This window comes from Chaetomium tenue (genome assembly GCF_020726465.1).
Source record: "Chaetomium tenue strain MPI-SDFR-AT-0079 chromosome Unknown F5144scaffold_6, whole genome shotgun sequence".
Lineage (NCBI taxonomy): Eukaryota > Fungi > Ascomycota > Sordariomycetes > Sordariales > Chaetomiaceae > Chaetomium > Chaetomium tenue.
Genome location: NW_027117334.1, coordinates 2,312,831 through 2,336,459, shown reverse-complemented (window position 1 = coordinate 2,336,459; position 23,629 = coordinate 2,312,831). Strand labels below are relative to the sequence as shown.

Below are 23,629 nucleotides of genomic sequence, written 5' to 3'. Positions count from 1 at the left end.
GAGTGACCAGAAAGGGTAAGCCCGCTGAATGGCCCCACCCTGACTTGGCCCCACCGATCCACAACAATCCATCGATTTTCGGCTTTCATCGACACGCGAGGACGAAAACGATCCATTTCGGATCGCAAGACGGCACCGGCGGCAGCACAAGCGCCTAGGTATCACAGTTACACAGCACTGGGAGTTAGCCTACCAGCAACGTATTGTCTGACTTCCTCCTACCTCTCATTCCGCACTATGGCAGGCGCCAGCCCTATCAAACCCGCCGCTGGGAACATTGTCAAATTTGTGGGTCATGATGCCACAGGGTTGCCCATCAAACGCAAACAGGTCCATCAAGCGTGTCTACCTTGCCGGAAGCGTAAAGTATTTACTTTTCACTCTATATACCAGCTATAACTTACACTCAACTGACCCTTTTAGAAACGCTGTCGCCATGTTGAAGATTCGGTCGTAGACATTCAAGAAACAGACCAACCTGGCCAGGAGCCGAGCCATGACGTTGCCAGTAACGGCGGGGAACGGCGGAGTAAACTTCCACGCCATGCCGCCGCTACCGACAGGGACACGTCCGATGCCGCCGCCCAACTGCTCCGCTTCTTCCACCACGCCTCCGATAAGGCCGCCAGCAGCAGCCCGGAGAGCGACCAGACACAAGAACTCCGTCCGATGTCCCCAGCACCGCCATTCTTAGGAGATCTCAACCCCGAAGGCATCCTCGTCGAAGCCACCATGGCCCCGTCCCGGAAGAGTCCGCCAGCAGATGAGGATTCCGAACATCAGGTAATCGGTTACTTGCCCCCGGCCTCGCCTCGAGAGTCTAGAGGACCATCAACTCAGGGGCGGCCCGCGGCATGCACCGGCAGCCCTCAGCTCGTCGAAGAAACACCCGGCCCGTTTTTCTCTGTCCCGCGCGAGGATGGCACGAGCCTCACCATACACGTGCAAGATACGGCCAAGTTCGCGGCCATCGCCCAAACGCTTGTCAATCGTGGACTGGCCGACAAGGTGATGCCATCGGACGCGGAGTGGCAGGCTTTGAGAGACCTGTTTCTCACTAAAATCCAGCCCCTCTTTCCCATCTATGAAAGGTCGTGTGTTGTGACCCTACCAAAAGAGAGAGGCTTGCGAGAGCTCGTTCAAGGATCTGTGTGCCTCGCCGCCGCCACCGACCCAGAGGCTCGCAACCTGTTAACCTTCAAATCATCTTCAAATGGGTCCAGAACACAACGCGTGGTATCCTTCGACGACTATTCCCGGGAAATGGCCAACTTCATTAACAAGCGCCTTGTCGAGCTGCAAGAGAGCCGTCAAATCCCATTCACCGACCAAATCCAAGTGATGGCTTTGACCTGCTTTTACTGGCAGCCGGCGAACCCCACTGAGAGGTTTGAACCGCTGAATTTATACGCCAAACTTGTTAGTATGGTACACACCCATGGCGTGCACCTGGGGATTCTGGCGAGCGCGGCCGCCGAAGGCAGCGTAAAAGGCCGTGGGAAAAGGCTCTTCAAGTGCCTATACGCCCTCGACAGATTAGTTGGGGCCATATCTGCGCGTCCACTCATGTTTCATAACGTCGACTTGATACAGGTTCCTCGCCCAGACGCCGAGGATACGCCCATCTTCAGATTCTTCCTATCCTTAATTCTTCTTCTGGATCAAGTCATCGAAATGTACCGACCGCGGCCGACGGTAAACTGCATTGACATACCTGTTTTCGAGCGCATGGCCATTGAAGCGGGGGCTCAGTGTGAACCAGAGATCCTCCTTGGTAAGTGCCATGTCTCTTAAAGGACCGAGGCCGCGAGCTAATACCAGGGTCCTAGTCACGCTTGAAGTACTCTACCACGCCATTGGTGTCCTCTCGGTACGCATGCCTCGACACCGTTTTCGAATGGCTCCCGAGTGTGATGCCCCTCAAGGGCCGCCTACACAACATTTACCACCCAGCAGCATGAATGCCCGTCGATCACATTCCGCCGATCGCATTCTTGACGTAATCAAAGACTACAAACTCAGCCCGATGCCCTTTGTGCCTTACGCCATCACGCTATCTCTCAGTGTCGCGTACCGTAAGTGGCGTTTCAGCCAACTTCCCATGTTCCGGACCAGAGGTGGCGCCGATTTCAAAAAGGTGCTTCCCGTGGTACAGGAACTGGGGGCCATATGGAGCAGTGCCCGGATCAACGGACAACTGGGGCAAGCCGTCATGTTGAAGCTGGATCGGAGTGAGATGATAAATAGGGACAAGAAGCGGGCGAAGAAAACCGCTGATGCCGCCAGAACGAAGCGGGGACGAAACGGAGCGCTTCGCGGAGCGGAAGATCAAGCGGCATCAACGGGAAGCCTGGGTGGCGTGGGAGCTGGAAATGTTACGGAACCTGCAATCGCACATTCGGCTTCAGCACTCGGCGGCAGCAGTACTACTTCTCCAGGAGCGCCCCCCAGTCCACTTATGGCACCTGAACCGACCCAGACGACTCAAGCCCGGGGCGCCCTGAACAACTTTCGGCCGCTGCCCTCCCCTGCAGCCTCATGCCTCGCTGACCGACAACAACCACAATCTCTGCCCCTTACGTGGACTACCGCCTGGACGGCCGACAATAGCAACAACAACGTACCCACTAACCACTCATGTTTCGCACCGGCCAAAGACAACATCCCCCAATCCAACCCAATGCAGCAACCAGACGCCCCCCTTGGTTACCATTGCAGCCAACCAGACGACGCTATCCCATTACCGGGAGATCTGCTTGCCCAGCCGGCGGGGCCCCACGACACGTCGCCGCTGGCGGGACTGTCGGATGGCAGCCTTGATGATTTCTTGAATGACGATGACGCGCTGTTTCGGTCATGGGACCCCCGGTTTGCACAGTCGGTCGACTTTTCCTTTAGCAGTATCTTGGACCCCGGCAATCCTTTTGCTTGGCCGGAGTATTGTAATTACACGTCATGAGTAGGTTACAAATGTCTGGGGGTGTCCGAGGGCATTAGAGCCTTGTATTCACGACATCACAAGTGGATATTAGTTGATGGTAAATCTCATAGTTGGATATATGTTGCGACTGAAGATATAAAGTTAACGGATATCTCATCAATTTAATACTCTACATGCTCCGCCTCTTCTTCGCAAACCTTGTGGCCTTACAACGCAACCTTAACACGCCTAAACGCCAGCAATACACCCCGAGAACTCCGACTCCAAATACGACTTTAGCCGTTTTTCTATAACCACCACATCAAAACACCATCACCAACCATCATAGCCGCTCCATTCCCCCAACCCCAGCCTAAAACGCCCTCCTGGGCGCCCCCAGAGGCGTCGCAGGCAGCTCAAACCGTTGCACATACCCCTGCCCATGTGATTGCCTATGTGGTTGTCCCTGTGGTTGCTCATACGGTTGTTGCCCATACGGTGACCCAAGCCCAACGCTCGGCCACGCATCCAGTTCCTGCCGCGGCACCACCCCAAACCCAATCCCCCCGTGATACGGCTCCCCATACGCAGGCGGGTGATACCACGCAGCCCCACCACCACCACCATTCCCAGCCCCATCACCACCGGTCTTGTACATGTACCTATGCTTATTCTCTCGCGCATCATAACAACCCCCACCCCCCACCACCGCTCAAACACCAACCCCCCCCCGTGTTGGATCCCCCTGTCTCGCCGTTAGCACCGCTTTCTTATTCCGCCGCGGCTTCGCCACCAGGTATGCTGCAACCGCGAGCGCGATGGCGAGCACGGCTGCGCCGACGCCGATACCGATGCCTGCCTGTGCGGCAGGAGAAAGCCCGGCGGTGGCGTCCGGCGAGGGGGTGCGGGAAAATGTTGATGAGGGTTCCGGTTGGGTGTTGGCGGGGGGTGGGCCGGTGGGGTAGCCGGAGGATGGGGTTGTTGTTGTTGTGGTGGTGGTGGTGGTGGTGGTGGTGCCTGGCAGGTTGATGGAGAGGTAGGCGGAGGCGGAGTCGTCCCAGATGGCGAGGATTTGCGGCTTGGAGGGGAGGACTTCGAAGCGGGCGATGCTGGCGTCGCAGCAGGGGACGCGGTGGTTGTCGCAGCAGTAGGTGGTGTCGGAGCCGGTTACGTTGGCGCACGAGGTGAGGTCGGCTGGGACGGTGTTTTCCGCTGGGGTGGGGGGTGGTGGTTAGTGGGGTTTGGGATTGGTGGGTGTGCTGTGTTGGTGGGAGTTGAAGCGAAGCTTGGGGGGGAGGGTGGTCGACTTACTCATACAGAGTGCGGCGCAGGCGGTGGAATCCCAGTTCTTGTCTGTGCAAGAGCTCCGGACGGTCGTCCCACCCGGCCCACGGCATAGGTTGTTGCTCATGCACATCATACCCTTGTCGCCGTCACAGCACGCGCTATCGTCGGCATTCGGGTTGCATGGGGAGTCGTTCACCGCGATCTGGCCGTCTGGGTAGTAACAATACTTTTCCGCCAACGAGAAGCAGGCAAGGAAGAGGAGCGTGATGGCCCAAGTCAGTATCCTCATGTTGAGCTGTGGACCTTTGTGTCACTGTGTATGTCGTGGGTGGCCGGATGCGTAAGTGATGATGGGGAGAGTCGAAAAGAGCAGAAGAGACAACCCAAGCAACTAATTGCCCATGAAGACGGCGGCATGTTACTGTTATCGTCGGGCAGCCAACTGCCAGACGGCCACGTTGTGTTGTTTTGGGCGCTTAGGATATCCATACTGGCGGTAAACTAAGCGCATTCGTGGGAAGAGGGGGCATGATACCGACTGCTCAGCCGCTATCTCGGTTACTGACCCCGGTGGCCTTGGTGTTGTTTTGGGCCCGACAGTCTGGTCAAGGCGCTCACAGCCCTGCAGGGGCCATTAAACGCCCGATTGTCTGTGGCTGCTTCTAGGCTGTTGGTTACAGAGATGCTCCTCTGAATTCGGGCGCCACCGTCACTGGCTTCGGCTGTGAAGGAGCGTTAAATAGCCCCCGACAATTGGTTCATTCTCCGGACCGCATCAGCCACGTCTGCTCGCTATCGGCGCGCCATTGGTTGCCTTCTTCATGTTGGTTCAAGACGCCAATGTCCGCTGCAATCGTCATCCGCGACAACAGCGCCGCGGCCATTCAACACACTCGCGTATACGCCCACGTTTCTAACCCGCATCGCAGGCTTATCGATCAGCATGTTGTCGACTTATACGCCCAAAAAGTGTTTATTCCCACTCCTGGCGATTGTCACATTACTCTTCCTATCGGCGGGGCATTACTCATATAAGACTCGTTACGGAGAGAGTACGTTGAACTGATCCATATCAAATAACCGATCCATATCAAATCTTACTCACATTCGTCCCTCTACCGCATTTCATCGCACCCCTTGAACCCCCGGGCCTAAGTGAAGGAACATCGACGCTGACACACCCAACAGAAAACATCCTCAACCGGCCCCCCGGCGGAGCCACAACCCCCTCCACCCTCCTCCAACAACCCTTCCCCCCCAAAATCTGGCAAAGCTGGAAAGACGACTCGGAAAACCCCACCGAGCGCACCATCGGCTTCCCCCACCAATGGCGCGCCACCAACCCCAGCTGGCTATACGAGCGCATCACCGACGCCAACATGGACACCTACATCCAGACCCGCTTCGCCGCCACGGACCCCTCCCTCGCGGACCTCTTCACCAGCCTCCACGACCCCATCCTCCGCGCCGACTTCCTGCGCTACCTCATCCTGCTGCGCGACGGCGGCGTCTGGGCCGACATCGACGTCTACCCGCACCGGCCGGTGGCGGAGTGGGTGCCGGAGCGGTTTCGCGGGCGGGTGAATCTGGTGGTGGGGATTGAGAATGATCATCATAAGAAGCCCATCTGGCCGGGCTCGCCGTACTCGGTGCAGCTGGCGCAGTATACGGTGCTGGCGAAGCCGGGGCATCTGGCGGTGGGGGTGTTGGTGGAGGAGGTGGCGGGGAATTTGAGGCGGTTGGTGGGGGAGAAGGCCAAGGGGGGTAGTGGTAGGGTGACGTTTGAGGATGTCATGTCGACGACGGGGCCGTTTGCGTTTACGAGGGTGTTGATGGAGTATTTTACGAATGTGACGGGGGTGGTGCATACGGGGGATGAGTTCGATCGGATGGAGGAGCCGAGGCTGATTGGGGATGTGCTTGTCTTGCCGAAGGATAGCTTTGGGTGGCTGCCGCAGGAGCATACGCACGAAAAGGGAGATCCGATGATTTTGGTGGAGCATTTGTTTATTGCTTCGTGGAGGGCGGGACACCCGGGATGAGGTGTGGGTGGTAGATGGTGATGCTTTAACAATCCGGGAAGATGTGGGCGTATGAACCAGAGTCGTGATATCAGACGCCTCCTCAGAGACAGCGAGGTTGGATTATACTCGGCAGGGTTGATATGTTTGGCTCATGATGGCCCTCACGAGCCTGGCTCGGGCGTACAGCACAAAGGGGGCGGAGGCCCAAGACGCCAGTGGTTAACCATGGGTTCATGTACCGTGTTGCCGAGGAGAGTTCGAGGGGAACCATTCCAGCGGCTGAGGGCCGAAAGCGGCGCCGTAGGAAGAAACAACCCCGCTTGGAGGGTTGAGAAGCACCCACTAGGTAGGCAGCTACTCAGATGGGTTCTGGTGACGTTGGTGCGGCGTAGATACCGCTTGGATACAAATTTATCTAGAATAATCACGGCGATGAGCTGCTAGTATTGATATTTAGAACCGCCTTCTTAAGATCACCGCAAAGTGATCTTTGCTTGAAACTCTCCATGATAAGCTGTAATGCCCCGCCGCAATGTCAACTTGACAGGGCGTAAGCATTCATGTCTCATTCCATGTCGGTGATTTGTGCGATTAAGCATGGCGCAGGGTTCCGAGTTCGAAACAACCGTACTCCGAGTAAATATATTACTCGTCATGAACTGTGGCGGGAGGCCGAATGTCAGCCCCTGAGGCTGTGGAATTTGAATTGGTCTTGGTCTCAGTGTACCGGCGGCCTTGTTCTAGTTTCGGTCTGCTCCATATCGCCCTTCAAGCGCATGTCCTAAGTATGCGGCGCTGGGCTCACCACTCGGTTGGAATCCAGAAGGACTGCGGTTTCGTTCTAATCTTGGCCCAATTTAACGGCCATTGCCATGTTACAGATTGCGCCCGGGTCCAGAGTCTCGAACCCCCTCGCCGCCCTGAGAGGTCTATTCTAGGATGGCTTTTCTGGCGAAGTTCGAAGGGGCCGGACATCAGGTAACTCATACCCCATTTCATGAAGTATAATAACCTCCATCACATCTCCCTTCAACAACTCTCATCCACCGCCATCACATCAGTTCCACCTACCAGCGCATCCAAACAAACAACCCTCACACTCAAAACAAATCAACCCACCACAACAAAATGGCCGTCACCATCAAAGCCTGTTCCGTCTGCCGCCCGACCGTCCGCGAGGCCCTCGTCAAGGCCGGCATCCCGCACACCGAGACGAAGAACAAGGTCAAGAACACCAGCTCCTTCACCGTCCAGGCCGCCTCGCCCACCACCTACACGCCCAACTCGCTGGCTGCCCTGTGCTGGAACGCTCTCCGCTTCCCGTTCCACCACGCGGTTAAGAATGGGAACACTGTTGCTTGTTCGAATGTTTAGGTTAAGGGGATGAGGGGGTGGATATGGGGAATGGGGGTGGGTTTGAGGGGATTGTGAGTTGGGGGTTGTGGGTGGTATAAGGGGGTGAGGGGCATGCTGGTCATGTTGGGATGGGATGCCTATTAGAGATAGATGAGGTTCCTGCTGGTTGGGACTGTCTGAGCTGTGCTCGGTAATTGAATACTTTGGCAGGATCGCTGCTCTTTTGACTCGAAACGTACATGTAGCGAGTGTGATGTTGATGGATGAAACTGGCTGAGAAATCTCGACGCCCCCTGCGTAGCAGCCCAGTCCGTGCAAGCTCCTGAAGTGACTGTGCCAATGGCTAGGAATATTTTAAGAATGGGCTTCCTTAATTTGAAGATATAAAGATGTCGTCGGTGGACCTCGGTTCCCGGGTAGAAGTTTGACGGTTGTGTCCGGCCCCCTTCCATCCCTTGCATACCTATGCTTCAACTTTCTCCCCTTTTCAGCTCTCCCACCGCCCCTCACAATTTCCAAGGGATGTTTGCACAGTAAGCACCGTACATAGTGTGTGCATCGAGTCCGCGTCGGGTCCGAGTCCAAACCGCCACATCGATCCTTTCTAGCCAAGCGTTTTCCTCTGCCAATAAACGGAATGTCTTTGTCTTGTGGCGCTCGGGGCGTGGGATAAAGACAAGCATGATGAGACCGGACCCCGCACGCTGCCCTTTTTGTTTGCTCATCATGGCTAGGATTCACACGTGCTACCCCGGATCAAGCAAGAGCTGATCTTCCTCATCGTATGCTCAAAGCCATGCACATCCCAACTCCCAGATTTCGCTGCATTCCGTTCCTGATCGCCGCGGCCACCCTGCAGGCAATGCAAGTGGCGTCCCCAAAGCAAACGTAACCCATCTGTGCGATGTCAACTCCAAGTCTGCAGTAGCCTATGGTACAAGCGTCAACATGGATCGAGCTCAGATGCTCACAATCGCCCGGCCAATCGAGTACCTCCTCTCAGGCATATCATCGACCTCGGCCATAATAACCCGCTTCATCCGCTCTGTACGCGTTGCTCATGCCGACCTCGCAGCTGTGACTTGCGATTTATCCGACCTGCGGCTGGTTTTGGAGCTGCTGAGAGATGAGCCCGGCATACCGTTAGTGCTTCAGGCTCAGATGCTGCTGGTCTTGGAGAGCTGTGGGAACACCTTGATACATATCGACACCATTCTCGCGCGGTGCTCCGAACCCACAAGATGGGTCGATCTCGGACGGGTTGAGATCTTGAGCTGTCGGTCCAACCTGACCACCTTTCGAGAAGCCCTCACCTTGGCCCTCGACGTGGCGAGCTTGTAATCTCCCCTTCTCCTCCATGTCCACATCCCCTGATTCTTTGACCCCCAAAGTCCTAACGTCCTTGTTTGGGGCAGAGCGACTTGGCCAGACAACCTTGCGGCAGCTGCCCACGCACTGCGACACAAAATCAACCCCGAAGTGCAGCGTCTCCATACCGAAGCACCACTCACTCAGCATGACTACCACGGTACAAAAGCAGTGATATTCCCATACCTTGATGTGGTGTCAGGTTGCATACAAGATCCGGTCAGTCTCGCAAATCGTAATAGCCATGACAGTGGAACTGAAAAAACAACGTACGTGCGAGAGCGCTTAGCCTTTGAGTAAGACTGACAAGATGTAGCACTCCCGTGGATGAAACGAGGAGGTCTGACCCCAACGAAGTGGCCACCGACATCAACCGCGATGTACGCAACTCGGGCGGAAGCTGGAGAACGCTTGATGATATCGGCGTATTCTGGTCCCGGCGGAACAACAGCAATATTCTGTCGTACTACATAGAGGAGCCTGCATCGTTGAGTCCTTTGCAGGAGAAACGAAATTCGTCACCGGGCCTTCCGGAATCTCCCACGCTACCAGGAAGGGAAGAGCGGCCGCTGCCTCTGCCGCAGAAGTCTCTCCCCCCTCCGGTGACCCAGCCGGGTCGGGAACACAGCGGTTCAATGTCCATAAAGTCAGAACCGCCAATTTCCCTTGGGAATATGGACATCGAGTCCCCCACAAGTACCTACTCGCAAGAGCGAGCCCGAGACACAAAAGACGCATACTTTTCACAGGACACGCGAGTGAGGTCATTTGCATCCCATGGCTCGGGTGGAAGTAGCAGCGGCTCTATCCCACGTGCTTCGTTCAGCATGACGCCGGTATCTGAGTACCGACCTGGCTCCATAAGTCCAGGCTTCGGGCCGACGAGCGCTTCCACCCACATTGCTCCATCACCGTTCCCATCATCACCGCCGCCTGAGTATCGCCGGACTTGGATAAACGCCCCCACTTCTGCGGACCAGTTCGTCGTGCCCGCTCCAATACAGCGAAGCCCCGATCAACCAGGCATTGAGGTCATTCCCAAACGACATCTCACAGACAAGGGTAAAGGTTCTGAGGTACTCCACATCGACACCTCGCCGACAGCAAGCTATGTGGCGACGAAACACAGCAACAAGCTCGTCAAGATATGGTCCATCCCCAAGAACGCACTACATGGGACGATCAAGATCACATCATATGTGCAACCTCGAGTGCGGTCCCGCGAGTACTTCATCCGCAGCCACGCCATTCTGTCGGAGAACGCCACGCTGATCGGCATCACCACGCACTTCGGACTCACTCTCGAGATTTGGAACTTTGCCAAGGGCGGTAGCGGGGCGAAGAAGGTACAAGTCATTGATGAAGCCCATCGGTGGGCAGCCAGCCAGCGCGATGCTTTTCACAATGACTACGCCGGGCTCGCCGTCTACCGCCCCAAGCACGACCGCATCGACCGCTTCTTCCTCTCGCGGCACCCCAGCTCCAAAACCCCCTTCCGCGAGGACCCCAACCATTCAATCGAGCTCCGCAAGTCCAACCTCCCCTTCGTCCCGAAATTCCCCGAGCTCGCCTACAGCTCCGACTCCCCCATCCTCGTAGCCGCGGCCGGTCCCCGGCCAGGCGACCCTCCCCGCCCCAACTCGACCATCCTCATCGCCTGGCACATGAAGCCCGTCTCAGACAGCAAGCTGCACGCACAGACCCCCGATCAGTCGTACAGCTCCCTCCCCGACGAGGAGCGGCACAAGCCCTACCGGGTCTGCGTACCCGGCTACCCAGCCCTGCAGTCCGCCCTGCCCGCCAGCCTCGCCACGCACGGTGACATCGCCGTCTCCATCTGGATCCCCGCCTCCACCACCACCGACACCACCGACACCACCTCCCCGCTCACTAGCACTAGTACCAACACCCCCACCACGCCCAGCAACAACCCCATCCCCCGCTCCTACACCTTCCCCTTCACCACCCCCAAACCCAAACCCCCACCACCCCCCCAACTCTCCCATACCCAAACCCAACCCCCCCAACCAGAATCCAATCCACCCTCCCGCCTAATCCTAACCTGGCACCTCACCCCCAACACCACGCACCTGTTCCCCATCCCCGCCCACGCCCAAGCCGCCATCTCGCCCGACTGCACGCGCCTCGCCTACTGCGACACCCACACCAACCACTTCTCCATCATCGACCTGGCCACGACGGCCGAGGTGTGGCGGTGGCCGGACGCGGCGCGCAGCGTGGGGTTTGCGTCGTTTGGGCAGCTGGAGAATTTGGGCGGGGTAAGGGTTTTTGAGTTCGCTTCGAGGGGGGTTGGGGGTGGTATTGGTGGTGGTGCTGGGGAGGGGGAGGGGGGTGGGAATGTGAAGGGGAGTGGGTTGTTGGTGGTGGGGGATGCGGTGGGTGGTGTGGGGGTTTATGAGGTTGGGGAGAAGGGGGCGGTGGGAGGGGGCGAGCAGAGGTTTGAGTTGGGGGTGGGGAGTGAGGTGGCGTGGGTGGATGTGGTGGATGAGGAGATTGGGAGGGTTAGGGCGAGAAGGGGGTTGGGGAGGTGAGAGAGGCTGGGTGTGATGCCGGGGATCTATGGGAATGGTTTGGTATTGGGGCGATTCTTTCTGGAGTGCAGTTCACTATTCGATTCTTGAGATCTTTTGGTTTATTGTGGTGGATCTTCAGTACCGCAAGGTGCTTTTTGCAACTACACAACTGTTTATTTAGCTAGTGTTCTCTTCTCTTCCTTGTTGAATCCTTTCAGCAGCTTCCGCAAACGCAACAGCTGCCGCTTTCCCAGCGCTTATCGGCCGAGGAGGCTCGCTGGATGTATCCCCTTCGTCAATAGGAGTGTATTCTTCAACCGGGACCCCGTCGATCACAGTATCAACCCCCGCCACGACTTGATAACTTGCGCCTCCGATCCTGATCTTCGTCGTTTCTTGTCCGTCCACATTTACCGGTGCACTCCCGGGGAGTATAACAACGCCGTGACCTCCAACTGCCGTCCGGCGGCCATTAGAACCTCGTTTCAAAACTTGTGTGTCGAGAGAGTCTGTGGTCGGGAGAGAGGCGGGTGGGTTGTGGTTTACGGAGGACCCCTAATGGTGGTTGTTAGCTCGGGGGTCCCACACTTTGCTTGGAACCTACCACTCGAGGTACTTGCTCTAATAGACCCGACAGAATATGGTAATGCATGCGCCAGAACCATAAGTGGTAGCATAAGCAGAACACGGTGGTGTATTGGGGGCATCATCCACAGGTCCTGACTCAACGGGGTGTATAATGGTACCTGTTGGTGAAATCGTCAGTGCCAGAATGACGCTGTCAGGATAAACCAAGACTTATCGATAAAGAAATCATCAAAATGGGTTGAGATGGAGGTTTGGTACGAAACGCAACCAAAACGCACATCCCCCGTGCCTCCCTTCAGTTCAAGCCTACGGGCAATGCAAGGGTTGGGGTTAGAACAGGACAAGGTCATCCCTGAGTCCCCTCACCCCTGATGTTGATACCCCTGAAACATCAGCTGAGCCAGACAAACACCAGCGCCATTCTCTTCATGATAGGGAAACAGCATACGGAGGGTGAAGAGGGTCTTGTATTGTCTATCTTGTATGGAAGACGACAGCTTGCCCAATGCAAAGGCCGTCGAGTCCTCCACGCTCTGTCCTCCAAAGTTTTTTTGATGACTTTTACATAATGCCGCCCTGCCTGTCCACATGCTCTGGGTACAGCTCACGTCCGTGGTCGCCTCCCCAGCTGTGGAAAAGCGGGTCATTTTCTTTTTTTTTTCTTTTTTTTTTCGTTGTGGAATGGCCCTGATAGTGTCAAAGTGTCAGGTTCCAAAAAAGTCGTGGCAACGGTTGTAGCCGGATACGCATTTCCCGTTCGCCGGACAAAGGCTAAAACGGTTGGCGTCGGCCGGCTCTCGTCCCCATTGTTCCGTTTTCCGCTGACGTCGTCGGCTGTGATGATACCGGATACCGTCCGGGGCGGTTGCTGCGCCGCAGCGCAAGCCCGAAAGAAGCTTCTTCGCATCGCAAACCACACCATCAATCCCCCTCCTCACGCCAACGCCACCAATCATGAGTGCGGTCATCCATGCAAGCACTGGAGCATCACCCGAACCGCCAAATTCGACCCTCTCGAAACCACCAGCACCACTCCATGTACCGATGGCCAGCCACCCAGGCTCCCATAAACCGTCGTTTGCTTGACCGGCCGGTCCTCGCATCACAACGTTCCTCTTTGCCTTTGCCCTTTCAGTTAATTTGGTAGTCGAGGAACCCTGAAGCTCCACAAGCTTCCCGTGCGGTACCGGCAGCGAGATACCCCCCCCCCCCATGCGCCAGCCACCGACCAGAAGAGATAGAAAATGGCCAAATAAAGGCCGCAAACAGAGCCCCGCCCGCAATAACAGCACGATAAACGCCGTTTATATGACTCCGTGATCCCCCCCCCCCCCCCCCCCCCCCCCAAAGACCCCAGACTCCGTCGTCAAAGGAAAAACCGCCCGTCCACTAAAAAGGCCACGAGACTCCGAACCATGCCACCCGCGCCTCATTCGTTTCCGTGCCTTTCGTTTTGTGGGAAGAAAAAGGAAGTCCTGAAGAAGTCCTGAAGCCGCCCAGCCGCATCTCCAACCAATCCATGGTGGTTGCATTGCACGTAGCCAGATAATGAAGGCCTGCCAGGAATGTTCGTAAGGTGAGGCCCAAGGAGGGCAAATGAGCGCAGCGCAAAATGCGGCAGCTCGGACATCCCCAAAAAGTAGTAAAGATCTGGAAAGCCCATGCGTGGTTAGGCCTGAAACCTTTCACCGTCTACAGCGTCCATATGACGCCAAGACGGATATCGATTGTATCGATCATAAGAGATGGACGTCGAAGATCGGGCGCGAACTGCGGAGAAATTAGAGATATGATACAATCGATGTCGCCGCTGATGGGACTGCTGGCCGACGCCAAAGGCCTGGAGAAAAAAGTCCTCCGGTGAGTAGCGATCGTCGAGAAAATGTCGTGAAGGATCGGATAGCCGGGCTGCTCTTTGTCGGGAGGGATACGTGTGGGAAATAGAGGAGTAATATGTACAATCCGAAACAAACAAAACAAAACCTAGCCTCTTAACTCGTGGCAACGCCTCCTAATGCCCCAAAAGATGCGAAAGAGAGAGCCCTAGCCCAGCTGAGCAGGGGATGTCGGCTGGCTTTGGCCCTGCGGACGGCCACCGCGCTGGCCGCCGTAGTTCTGGCGCCCACCCTGCCCCTGCTGGAAGCCACGGGAACGTCCACCACGGTGGCCACCAGAGGGCCCGCGGTTGCCTTGGAACCCTCCGCGGCCTTGGGGACCGGACTGGCCAGAACCGTTTTGGCGGCCCTGTCCTTGCCAGTCGCCCGACTGCGGTACTGGGGATTGAGAGTCTACCGGCGGGTTCTGCGGTTGTTGTTGTTGGTATTGGGGGTGATACTGCTGTTGGTGCTGAAGTGGCGTGTGCTGCTGCTGCTGCTGTTGTTGCTCCTGCGGGGACTGCGGAGACATCTCTTGCTGTTGCTGGATCCCAACAGGCTTTAAATTGGAGATGGGCCGCGGGATGCTCTCAGGATTCTCGTACACATAAAGACTCTTGTCGATGGTCTGGGGGATCGGTTGGATCTCGGTGCCGAGGTCGCGCTCAATGTTGTACAGGTTGAACCTATCGTCCCAGTTGATCAGGTTGATAGCCAGACCAAGATGGCCGTACCGACCGGAGCGACCAATTCGGTGAAGGTAAGTCTCGGCATTCTTGGGGAAATCGAAGTTGATGACGACGTTGACGGCCTGGATATCGATACCGCGAGTCAAGAGATCGGAGCAGACGAGGTTACGGCAGACGCCATTGCGGAAATCGTGGAATACGCGGTTACGGGCCTGCTGCGCCATCTTGGCATGGCTGTAGAAGCACGAGTAGCCGAGTTCGGTGATCTTCTTCGCAAGAAGCTCGACGCGGTTGGTCGAGTTGCAGAAGATGATGGACTGGTTGATCTGCAGCTTGGAGAAGAGGGTGTTGAGGCAGTGGACCTTCTGCTTCTCCTCGACGTAGGCGTAGTATTGCGTGATTCCGCGCAGGGTTAGTTCGTCCATGAGGTTGATCTCGTATGGGCTGGTCATGTTCTTGTCTGAGAAATCCTTGACCGAGATGGGGAAGGTGGCGGAGAAGAGCATGACCTGGCGATCCTTGGGGTGGAACCTCAAGAGTTGCTCAATGACAGGGGTGAACTCGATAGAAAGCAGCTTGTCGGCCTCATCCATGATGAACATGGGGCATTCGCTCAGGTCCGCAACCTGCTTGCCCGCCAGGTCGAGAATTCTGCCGGGAGTTCCGACCACAATATGGACGGGATCCTGCAACCGGACGATATCGTCGCGAAGCCCAGTTCCACCCGTTGTAACCATGACGTTGATGCCAAGATGCTTTCCGAGCGTCTTGCAAACCTGGGATGTTTGCATTGCCAGTTCGCGGGTCGGGACGAGGATGAGACATTGGATCTTGGAGACCTTGGGGTTGATCTTCTCGAGGGCGGGGATGACGAAGGCGGCGGTCTTGCCCGTGCCGTTTTTGGCGCGCGCAAGGATGTCGCGACCGACAAGAGCTACCGGTATGCTCTCTTCTTGGATGGGGGAAGGCTTCTCGAATCCAGCCTCGAATATGCCCATCAGCAGGTCACGCTTGAGGCCAAAGTCTTCAAAGTCCAAGCCCTTCGTATTAGTTACGTCCTGCGTACGGTCGCAGAGTTAGACCAGATAAACATGCCAAAAACACCGAGCGTCACCATACCTCCGTCTGTTGCCTCGTGTCCTTGGCCGGAAGCCTCAGGTTCAACTTCCAGTCGTCAGAGCCCGATCCATCGCTAGCCCATGTTAGCTTGCTTCAAGAGCAGGTGGGGTAATAGCTACCAACTTTAGCGTGGAGGCCTTCAGCTTGTCAATGAGGCTGTCTGTCATTGTGAATGGTGGGGTTAGGCGGAGAGCGCGCAATGGTGCGGTGTGTCGAGTATTCCGAAAAAAAGCTGAGTCAAATCACCGAACTAGACTGGAGAACGGGGCGAAAATTGGTTTTTTTTAAGAATGCCGGTGTGCTATACCGGTCACGGGTACTGGACGCAATAATACCCTCTTCGAAGCTCGCAGTAGAAGTCGTAGTGTTCGGCCGGATAATGGGATCTTGCCTGACCCCTGGGGTTTCGTTTGTGCGATCGTGGGATTTGCTTGGGTTGGTTGGTGGAAAATGCAGATTCGGCAGCAGATATCGTTTTTTTCTTTTCGGTAGAAATTGGTCAAATTCTCAGTGCGGTTACTTGTCGTTTATTCAAGAAGGCGGCGGGGAAGGTGAAATAGTTCGCAGGGCTGAGCCGTCTTTTGCGCTCTTGCCAAAAACTTGAGTTGCAGGTTAAGTACGTATTGTTGACATCACGTGCTGATCCACGTGGGTCGCCTAATGGGGCAAGTGCTTCGCACTTCGAGCTTCCGACGAACTCCGAGTCAACAAGACTCGAGACTCGAACTCGATCCAACCCGAATCGATATCACCACCCAAACTCGTTTGTCAATGTACTACCGGCGGCACTATGCTGTCGGACTTTACAAGCATGACCGACCCAACCTAGAACGATGTTTCTCAACAAACGAACGAAAGCACTCTGCCCGCGCAGCGCCACAGTGTTGTTTTGCGCGCAACACTCGCCCTCGATACCTGCAACATGTCGCGTACAATGTTGTTCGGCTATCACACCCACTTTGAGCTGCGCACAACAACGGATATCTTACGCAACAGTTCAGGGTGGACAACAGGGCGACAAACACAACCGTGGCGATCAATTGAAGTGGCCGACATCGGCGAATCCCACCCCATACGAGGTCCTCGGGCTTTCGCGGGGTTGCCCCTACAGCAAAGCCCAGTACTTCCGGCTTGCGAAGCTTTACCATCCCGACCGTCGGCACCATGCCCCTGACGACGGCATTTCACATATGACGAAACTCGAGCGATACCGCCTCGTCGTGGCGGCCAACGAAATTCTCAGCAACCCACAGAGAAAGCGGATGTACGATCTTTACGGCTTTGGTTGGGCAGATCAGACAGACTCGCAAACACGGCACCGCGAAGCGGACCGCAAGTGGAGGAACGAGCCTGGTAATGCCAGCATGAACGCAACATGGGAGGACTGGGAGCGGTGGCACCAGCAGCGGAACGGGGGCGGCGAGAAACAGGAAGAAGTGTTTACCTCCAACCTCGCCTTCATGACCGTCATTTCAGTCATTTTAATCATCGGCGCGTGGAGCCATGTCACGAGGGCTGGCACAAATTCGGTCAATCTGCTCGACATGCAGGACCAGAAACATGCCGCCATTAGCCGGGAGCTGCGGGAGCGGCGGAACCAGAGGGCTCGGCTGGACCGGGAGGGCCGAGTCGAGAGTTTCCTACGACAACGAGAGTTTGAGAAATGGGCATATGATCCGCCCGGGCATGGTCTGCCGGCCCCAGGGGATAGCAAAACCCCGGACTGAGCTTGGTAACTAGGCAGGCAATCCAACGAGGCAGTCACATCCTCTGCGGTTTTGAACCATGCATTTCATGGCACACATTGCCACGGCCCGTCGTTCGGTACATCGTTCGGTACTAACTACAGACCCACATATCATCAATGCCCTGCATGCCAATGATGGCAGCAACAGCAACCCAACCCCCCCCCCCCCCCGGAGCGCTCAGACCTTGCAGCGTATTCGAGCATGTGCCCACCACATCCATTTCTACATGGCACGCAAGAAACGACGGCCGAATAAGAAAGGGGCGGTGCGCAAGTGCGGGTTGGCAATCTGTCGGTTGCAAAGTGGTAGGGGCTGCGGGTGGTTACAGCGTTCCGTTATCCATGTCACGTCTTCATGACAGAGGGGTCGAATTCGCACACCCACAATTCAGGTAGCTTGCAAGAACACTCAAGATTTCACGCGTAACACACGACGACTGCGACGCGCACTGGACAGGCCCGGGTGTGGACAATAAGATGCTGATTCCAAGCACTGAACGACTCCGTCTTCCATAGTCACCTTCGCTGAAGAATCTCAAGGCGTGCTCACACCGTCTATGAATCATGGACCTTGTAAGCTTTACAGGCAGTACCAGACCACACAGGCTGGGGATTTTGCCGCCTCAATTTCAGGCGCCTTTTCCGGGTTATCGTAAATACAAAGAACTTAGTTCTATCCAAATCCTTTCCACATCCGGTCCGGTGGCGAAAACCTTAAACAACACCACGTCCACTTATCCAGGAAGGTTCTCCCAGTTCAATTATTACACTATCCCAGTCCGTTGTCGAGTCAGATCGTGGCAACAACCTGCTCAACCACCAAGTAAACAATGATCAGCCAAGCCCTGCAAAACAATGTTTATTAGGCACTCCCAAGGCACATTTCCATCCGCCACCATCGATACATATTCAGGAATTTCACAGTTTCTGCCTTCTCGCTTCTTGGTAGCCCTAAATCCCGCCCCGTTCCATTTTCCCTACTCCTCCAACCAGCCGTGACCGGGCGTTAGACAGGTTTCCCACTTCGCGTTTCTCATCCACCCACTGCCCCATTACCAACGAGCTCAATTTTGGCTGGTAAACAGCAACACTCCAGATTTTTGACGCCGGTCAGATCATTCGGCTCCTGTCATGGCTCGTAGACGTCCTGGGGCGAAGAAACACACTTCGCGGTCGAAGAAAACTTACGTACCGGGCAAGAAAGGGAAACGACAACCTGACCAAAACTCCCGATTCCCGAAGTTCACTCATTTTCCCGCCGAAATACAATGGAAAATCTTCCGCGAGGTCCTAAACGGCGACCCGCATTTTCATGTTCTCAGAGTCGGTCGTGTCGACGATGCTCAGACAAGAACATGGAAATTATCTTTCTCTCCCGTCACTAGAAAAGAGGATAACTCGGGATACCGGATGTATGACGAACTTTCGAGTGTCAACCCTGCGGCTGCAGCGGCCGTGAGCCATGAGGTGGCATTGAGAAGAAGGGGCCGGCTCGAACGGCTACCTTTCAAGATCTTAGACGCCCGTATTGATGGCGCGAAAGACCTGATCGTTTTCGACTTTGCTAGGAGCACGGTCCCGGCGATGGGGTACTTCCACGACGACCACCAGATTTTGAATTGGCAAAATAGAATCTTCGACAGTGACAGCCTCGCGGAGCAGTTCCAAAATACGGAAAAGTTCGGCATCAAGTTGAGCCCCAAGCACTACTCCTGCCATGACATGGACGGCAATTTCCGCTGCGTCGACCGCGGGAATTGGGAACACGCGAGCCATGCCTCACGGGACAGCGCGTGGCGTCTGTGTCCCAAAGAAGTAGCGGGTTTCTTAAGAAGCTTTCCAAAGCTACGCCAGTTCTATGTCATCATCGATCCCTATCACGGCAACAAGAAACATGACCACATGGATCTCTATCTCAAGAACTACTTTGCCGGTACATGTAAGTGCTGTCCATCCCACTCCTCCCTTCCACCCCCCGTGTCACCAACACACGCCCACAATCACCAAACCCCATCTCCCACAACCTCCTCAACCTGAACGGAGCCCTAACCAACCCACAGACCCCAACAAACACGCCACCACGTGCAGCCAAACCCCCTTCCACGGCATCTCCACCATCTACATCCCCCTCCACCATTCCAACGCCCTCCCCGCATTCGGCTCCCCCAACAACCCCAACAACAACCACCACCACCCCCCGCACAACCGCACCACACTACCAGGACCCTTCCCCACGCTGCAAGACCTGCACGACATGCACGACATGCTGGTCGCCGTGGCCGACCACTTCTTCCTGGACCGCCTGCCGCCGCAGCACGGCAGGTATGTGGGGCCGGGCGAGTACCGGCTGGAGCGGGCGGTGCGGGAGAAGCTGGTGTTTGGGGCGCTGGTGGCGGTGGGGAGGGAGAGGGTGCGTGAGTTGGGTGGGGGGTTTGGGCATGAATAAATGGGGGGTGAGGGGGTTAGGGGGTTAGGGGGGTTCTAGTAGAAGGGGAGTCAGGCGTGGGGTTGGGGCGTCGAACGGGGGGTTGGTGTTGCTTCCATTGGGTGGTGGTGGTGGGGGACAGGGTTTGCGGGAGAGGCCTGGCGGCGACGAGGGCTTGCGGCGTGGGAGGGCTGGCTATTGCTAAGAGCGCGGAGCCTTTTGTTTTTGTTTTCGTTTGTTCATCAAATGAGGCCTTGAAATCGGAGCGTTTTCATGCCATAGCGACTATATCCTTTACGCGAAAAGAAAATGTGGTGCCCCGGGCTACTTTCGTGTGTCGTATGCCAGAGAAATCCAGGCCCCGACATCGAGATGAGGGCCAACCCTCACCCCCCGTATGCTGGCACGGCCGACAGAAAAGAAGAGCGGTAATGGAGTATTGGCGAGTAGTTCCGGGGTTGGGTCGTGACGGTGATACTAACTTTATACATGGTTATGTGGTCATACCAGTCAGGGTCATCGAATTTCAACAGGTCTAACACCACAACATGTCAATGGAATAGCAATAATGAGGATCTGGGGGTTCAATACATCAATACGTGTTGTAATTGTGAAGTGCTTGGGTTTCATCGTCTGACTCGGCTTCCGGTCAACGGGATGACTGAACATTGATTTGCTCATTCCAAGACAAGGGATTGGTCATTCATTGTGCTCCTATAGTTATTGTAGCCATGCTTTGGATTTGAAAGAACGGAACCGTCCCTGATCTTTATCCCTTCACTGCCAAGCTTGTCGGTCAACAGGATAATCGAGGACAGGGTTCTTCTTGTTCGCCATGCCCCGAAGTGATGACTAAAACAAGAGTATTTAGCCATGAGTACCTAGCCTTTTGCTTTGACTTGTAAGGCAGGAATATTGCCTCCCATCTTAGTAAAACTGGCAAAACTGGGCGGGGCTGGGGACTTAACAAGAATCCGTCCTCCTCTTGTATTGACCCCCTGCTGTATAAGTACCTACATAATTATAACTCTTGACTCTCATTAATTATCATGTCGTTCAACCCGCAGCCCCTTCCTCAACCCCGAGCCAATCAGGGCCTGTTTAATAACTCCAGGTGGCTGGTCAAAGATGTGCCAAGCGACTACAATGAAAGCACAGCTCTGCATAAAGTAGTTGTGTGGATATCGTTGCTTATCTTGACGCACTCTTCGATTCGAGAGTAAAGTGTTTTGTAAACAGACTAGATACCCTAAACATTAACAACGTCTCTAGATTCAAAACTTTGCAAACCCGCTGCTTGCTTTCTAAACACAATCAACTATCCACAAATACCACCACCAGTACATATCTAAACACGATATACTGCTGAGTAGGGTGCCTTACCTTACTCGAACATCGCATTTTGAGATGGTGAAAAGGTTCCCTCAGCCTTCGGCACTGCCGGAAGAAATCCAAAACAACATTTGGAAAAAGTGTGTGGAGCAAGCTATACCCTCCGTACAAGCGATCGGGCTTCACCCTTCCCCCCCCAGAGAATGGGTTGAAAAGCAATCTACCGAGGACCCCGAAACGGTGTCTGACACCCAGGTCATCGAGGCACTGGAAAATGAGGGCCAGACGCTCACGTTTGTACCCCCTCGCCATGAGGTGGGCCGGCGCTGTGCATACTTCGACAGCATCACAGAAATTGCAAGTGTGTGTCAAGCTGCACGCCAAGCAGTTCGGCGGGATGTAGTTGAAAGGAAATTGGGGGATCTGGATGGGGCTGCTGCTGACCCCGCTACATGTACTCAACCTCCATGGGCATTTCAGGATGGTGGTAACCCCGGTGTCATGCTCGCCATGAAGGCACGGCGCCCAGTGGAAGACGAGGTTGACGAGCAAAAGTCTGTATGCTCATCATCAAACCCGGCTATCAGCTCAGGGTCGCCACACGGAATCTTCCCCGTCTCTTTCAATCCGGAGATTGATATTCTGTGGCTAGACTGCCCACTCGTAGCAGCTAGTGCTAATCCTAGCAGCGTTGAAGGTTGGGAAGCAAACGATGATCAGAAGCTATCCTTGAGTTTGTCTAGGAAGGTTGAGTACGGGGCGGGCTATTACAGTAGCCACCTTGCGAACGTTAAATACCTTGCCATCGACTTTGACAAGGCGCAATTTACAAAAGACTGTTTTGAGTGCTGGTGGACGGGTGCGGGGCGTGAGAGATACCTTGAGTGGCTTGAGTCGTTCCGGGAGACCACCTCTCCTGAGAGAGAGATGGCCAACCAGGTCTGCTTGCTCTGTAGTACCCTGGAAAAGCCAGATTTCGCACACCTCTCTGTGGGTCAGAAAAATGAAATCAAGGACTGGCTGAAATATCTTGACGCTCGACAGCTCGTTTTGGAAATCAAGAAAGGGGAAGCAAACGAGGCATTTGACGGCCGTAACCCGCCTGACCCGATCCCTCCGGTACTCTACCTCTACACTGCCTATAATCGACCCATGGGGATTTGGGACGGCTTTACACGGGACACGGTAACATGGGCCCGTGTCGATAGAGGCTGGCCGAGTCAAGATCGGCCCGAGAGTTTTGACTTGGAGGCTTTCCGTCAGACCTACCCAATAGTCGAAGAGGTGTTCGACGCGATGTGCCGTGAAGGTCGGGAAAAGAAATATCCACTTTATGCCTGCCTCGGCGACTTCAAAGGCGATACATTGGCCTTCTACAACAATGTATTCGAAGACGGGGTGCACTTCGGCGACAAGTTTTATCAAAGGTATCGCCCATGGGAGTACGATGAAGCGGCGGGAGCCCCCATCTGCAATGCCGGACAATGGGACCCTAATAACTATCACTATCGGGAGTGGTGCCTTGAGGCCCAATCAGTCGCCAGGCTCTGGCCGCTAACAACGCCGAGTCTGCATACGTTGTACGTCATTGACCGTAACATCAAGCCAAGGCCCGGGGCCAGAATCCCACCCGGAACGAAGACATTCCAAGGGAATGGGTGTGTTTTTGTCGAGGTACCAGAACCTACCGACCCTTCTCTTGAATCTGGCGGCGTGGACAGCTTTTGGCAATATCCCGATGGCGGTCCCTGGGATGAACATGTTTTTAGTTTCGCAAGGTACTTGTCTGAATGGATGGAGAAAAACCGGGCATATGTCCGTTTGCTCTTGGGCCCTGTAGGGCAGAGCAACAGTGGCGGAAACTTTCGAAACCACTTTAAGAGCTCGGGTTGTTTTATTGCGGCATGCACAACTCCTGGGGTGGACTCTCCCCACAACCGTGCGATAAAAACTGATAGAATTCCGCCGGTTAAGGTGCTGGCTATCGTGGAATAATAGAAGTTAGATGCTGCGAGGCCCGATGGAGATGGGGGGTTATTCAGTAACTAACTTAACATGGCGAGCGTTGAGTTCCATAACAAGTGGTCATAATAAAGGCATTAACACACCACTGCTCTACATGGAAGTTCATGTGCCAAGGTGGCTGCACTGGCTGGGGGGACCATATGAGGAGCGGATTAGCAGGGAGGGATAGAAGAACAAGAATGGGAGCAATTAAAGATAGTATACTGAACGTAGTATATAGTAAGGTCATATTTGCTTGCAGTGAAATATTGTGGAGGTAATTGTTCGTTGTTGACCCGTTTGTGACTTGCGTGTGAGATAGGTATTCACAGAAACACGACGGGGAGGGAGCGCTGGCAAAC

At 55.2% G+C, this 23,629-nt stretch overlaps 10 protein-coding genes across 10 annotated transcripts; 6 read left to right on the top strand and 4 right to left on the bottom strand.

Annotated features, from left to right (window-relative positions):
• Positions 1-96: 96 nt before the first annotated feature.
• F5144DRAFT_582791 (uncharacterized protein) lies at positions 97-3,089 on the top strand. The gene is made up of 3 exons (XM_066789520.1): positions 97-366; positions 424-1,774; positions 1,830-3,089. Exons 1-3 carry the CDS (start codon positions 238-240, stop codon positions 2,957-2,959), a joined length of 2,610 nt encoding a protein of 869 aa, XP_066639991.1. The 5' UTR covers positions 97-237; the 3' UTR covers positions 2,960-3,089.
• Positions 3,090-4,896, bottom strand: F5144DRAFT_623266 (uncharacterized protein). Its single transcript, XM_066792139.1, has 4 exons — positions 4,232-4,896; positions 3,684-4,132; positions 3,435-3,569; positions 3,090-3,395 (listed from the first exon to the last, which is right to left on the bottom strand). Exons 1-4 carry the CDS (start codon positions 4,494-4,496, stop codon positions 3,294-3,296), a joined length of 951 nt encoding a protein of 316 aa, XP_066639990.1. The 5' UTR covers positions 4,497-4,896; the 3' UTR covers positions 3,090-3,293.
• Positions 4,897-6,691, top strand: F5144DRAFT_518195 (nucleotide-diphospho-sugar transferase). The gene is made up of 2 exons (XM_066786660.1): positions 4,897-5,259; positions 5,396-6,691. The coding sequence occupies exons 1-2, from the start codon at positions 5,151-5,153 to the stop codon at positions 6,247-6,249; spliced, it is 963 nt and encodes a 320-aa protein (XP_066639989.1). The 5' UTR covers positions 4,897-5,150; the 3' UTR covers positions 6,250-6,691.
• A 1,855-nt stretch (positions 6,692-8,546) lies between these two features.
• Positions 8,547-9,105, bottom strand: F5144DRAFT_595461 (uncharacterized protein; the record flags this gene model as incomplete). The annotated part of the gene is made up of 3 exons (XM_066790694.1): positions 8,547-8,630; positions 8,670-8,706; positions 8,789-9,105. The coding sequence occupies 3 exons, from the start codon at positions 9,103-9,105 to the stop codon at positions 8,547-8,549; spliced, it is 438 nt and encodes a 145-aa protein (XP_066639988.1).
• Positions 9,106-9,629: 524 nt separating this feature from the next.
• Positions 9,630-12,104, top strand: F5144DRAFT_623264 (uncharacterized protein; the record flags this gene model as incomplete). The annotated part of the gene is made up of 5 exons (XM_066792138.1): positions 9,630-9,651; positions 9,826-10,854; positions 10,987-11,264; positions 11,322-11,477; positions 11,711-12,104. The coding sequence occupies 5 exons, from the start codon at positions 9,630-9,632 to the stop codon at positions 11,789-11,791; spliced, it is 1,566 nt and encodes a 521-aa protein (XP_066639987.1). The 3' UTR covers positions 11,792-12,104.
• Positions 12,105-12,643: 539 nt separating this feature from the next.
• On the bottom strand, positions 12,644-13,179 carry F5144DRAFT_582779 (uncharacterized protein). Its single transcript, XM_066789519.1, has one exon. It carries the CDS (start codon positions 12,997-12,999, stop codon positions 12,721-12,723), a length of 279 nt encoding a protein of 92 aa, XP_066639986.1. The 5' UTR covers positions 13,000-13,179; the 3' UTR covers positions 12,644-12,720.
• Positions 13,180-14,120: 941 nt separating this feature from the next.
• F5144DRAFT_605764 (P-loop containing nucleoside triphosphate hydrolase protein) lies at positions 14,121-15,926 on the bottom strand (the record flags this gene model as incomplete). The annotated part of the gene is made up of 3 exons (XM_066791456.1): positions 14,121-15,698; positions 15,760-15,832; positions 15,883-15,926. 3 exons carry the CDS (start codon positions 15,924-15,926, stop codon positions 14,121-14,123), a joined length of 1,695 nt encoding a protein of 564 aa, XP_066639985.1.
• Positions 15,927-16,423: 497 nt separating this feature from the next.
• F5144DRAFT_356768 (uncharacterized protein) lies at positions 16,424-17,673 on the top strand. Its single transcript, XM_066784352.1, has one exon. The coding sequence runs from the start codon at positions 16,593-16,595 to the stop codon at positions 17,484-17,486; it is 894 nt and encodes a 297-aa protein (XP_066639984.1). The 5' UTR covers positions 16,424-16,592; the 3' UTR covers positions 17,487-17,673.
• Positions 17,674-18,212: 539 nt separating this feature from the next.
• On the top strand, positions 18,213-20,363 carry F5144DRAFT_657688 (uncharacterized protein; the record flags this gene model as incomplete). The annotated part of the gene is made up of 3 exons (XM_066793194.1): positions 18,213-19,445; positions 19,567-19,916; positions 20,280-20,363. Exons 1-3 carry the CDS (start codon positions 18,638-18,640, stop codon positions 20,361-20,363), a joined length of 1,242 nt encoding a protein of 413 aa, XP_066639983.1. The 5' UTR covers positions 18,213-18,637.
• A 1,965-nt stretch (positions 20,364-22,328) lies between these two features.
• On the top strand, positions 22,329-23,603 carry F5144DRAFT_356763 (uncharacterized protein). Its single transcript, XM_066784351.1, has 2 exons — positions 22,329-23,254; positions 23,314-23,603. The coding sequence occupies exons 1-2, from the start codon at positions 22,416-22,418 to the stop codon at positions 23,315-23,317; spliced, it is 843 nt and encodes a 280-aa protein (XP_066639982.1). The 5' UTR covers positions 22,329-22,415; the 3' UTR covers positions 23,318-23,603.
• Positions 23,604-23,629: the final 26 nt, after the last annotated feature.

Coding starts and splice junctions, on each gene's coding strand:
- F5144DRAFT_623266 (XM_066792139.1), bottom strand. CDS start 4,496: ATGAGGATACTGACTTGGGCCATCACGCTCCTCTTCCTTGCCTGCTTC. Junction 4,133..4,231: donor CTGCGCCGCACTCTGTATGA/GTAAGTCGACCA, acceptor CCCCCACCCCAG/CGGAAAACACCGTCCCAGCC. Junction 3,396..3,434: donor AACTGGATGCGTGGCCGAGC/GTTGGGCTTGGG, acceptor CAACCGTATGAG/CAACCACAGGGACAACCACA.
- F5144DRAFT_582779 (XM_066789519.1), bottom strand. CDS start 12,999: ATGGTGTGGTTTGCGATGCGAAGAAGCTTCTTTCGGGCTTGCGCTGCG.
- F5144DRAFT_582791 (XM_066789520.1), top strand. CDS start 238: ATGGCAGGCGCCAGCCCTATCAAACCCGCCGCTGGGAACATTGTCAAA. Junction 367..423: donor TACCTTGCCGGAAGCGTAAA/GTATTTACTTTT, acceptor TGACCCTTTTAG/AAACGCTGTCGCCATGTTGA. Junction 1,775..1,829: donor TGAACCAGAGATCCTCCTTG/GTAAGTGCCATG, acceptor CCAGGGTCCTAG/TCACGCTTGAAGTACTCTAC.
- F5144DRAFT_356763 (XM_066784351.1), top strand. CDS start 22,416: ATGGGGATTTGGGACGGCTTTACACGGGACACGGTAACATGGGCCCGT.
- F5144DRAFT_518195 (XM_066786660.1), top strand. CDS start 5,151: ATGTTGTCGACTTATACGCCCAAAAAGTGTTTATTCCCACTCCTGGCG. Junction 5,260..5,395: donor TAAGACTCGTTACGGAGAGA/GTACGTTGAACT, acceptor CACACCCAACAG/AAAACATCCTCAACCGGCCC.
- F5144DRAFT_356768 (XM_066784352.1), top strand. CDS start 16,593: ATGTTTCTCAACAAACGAACGAAAGCACTCTGCCCGCGCAGCGCCACA.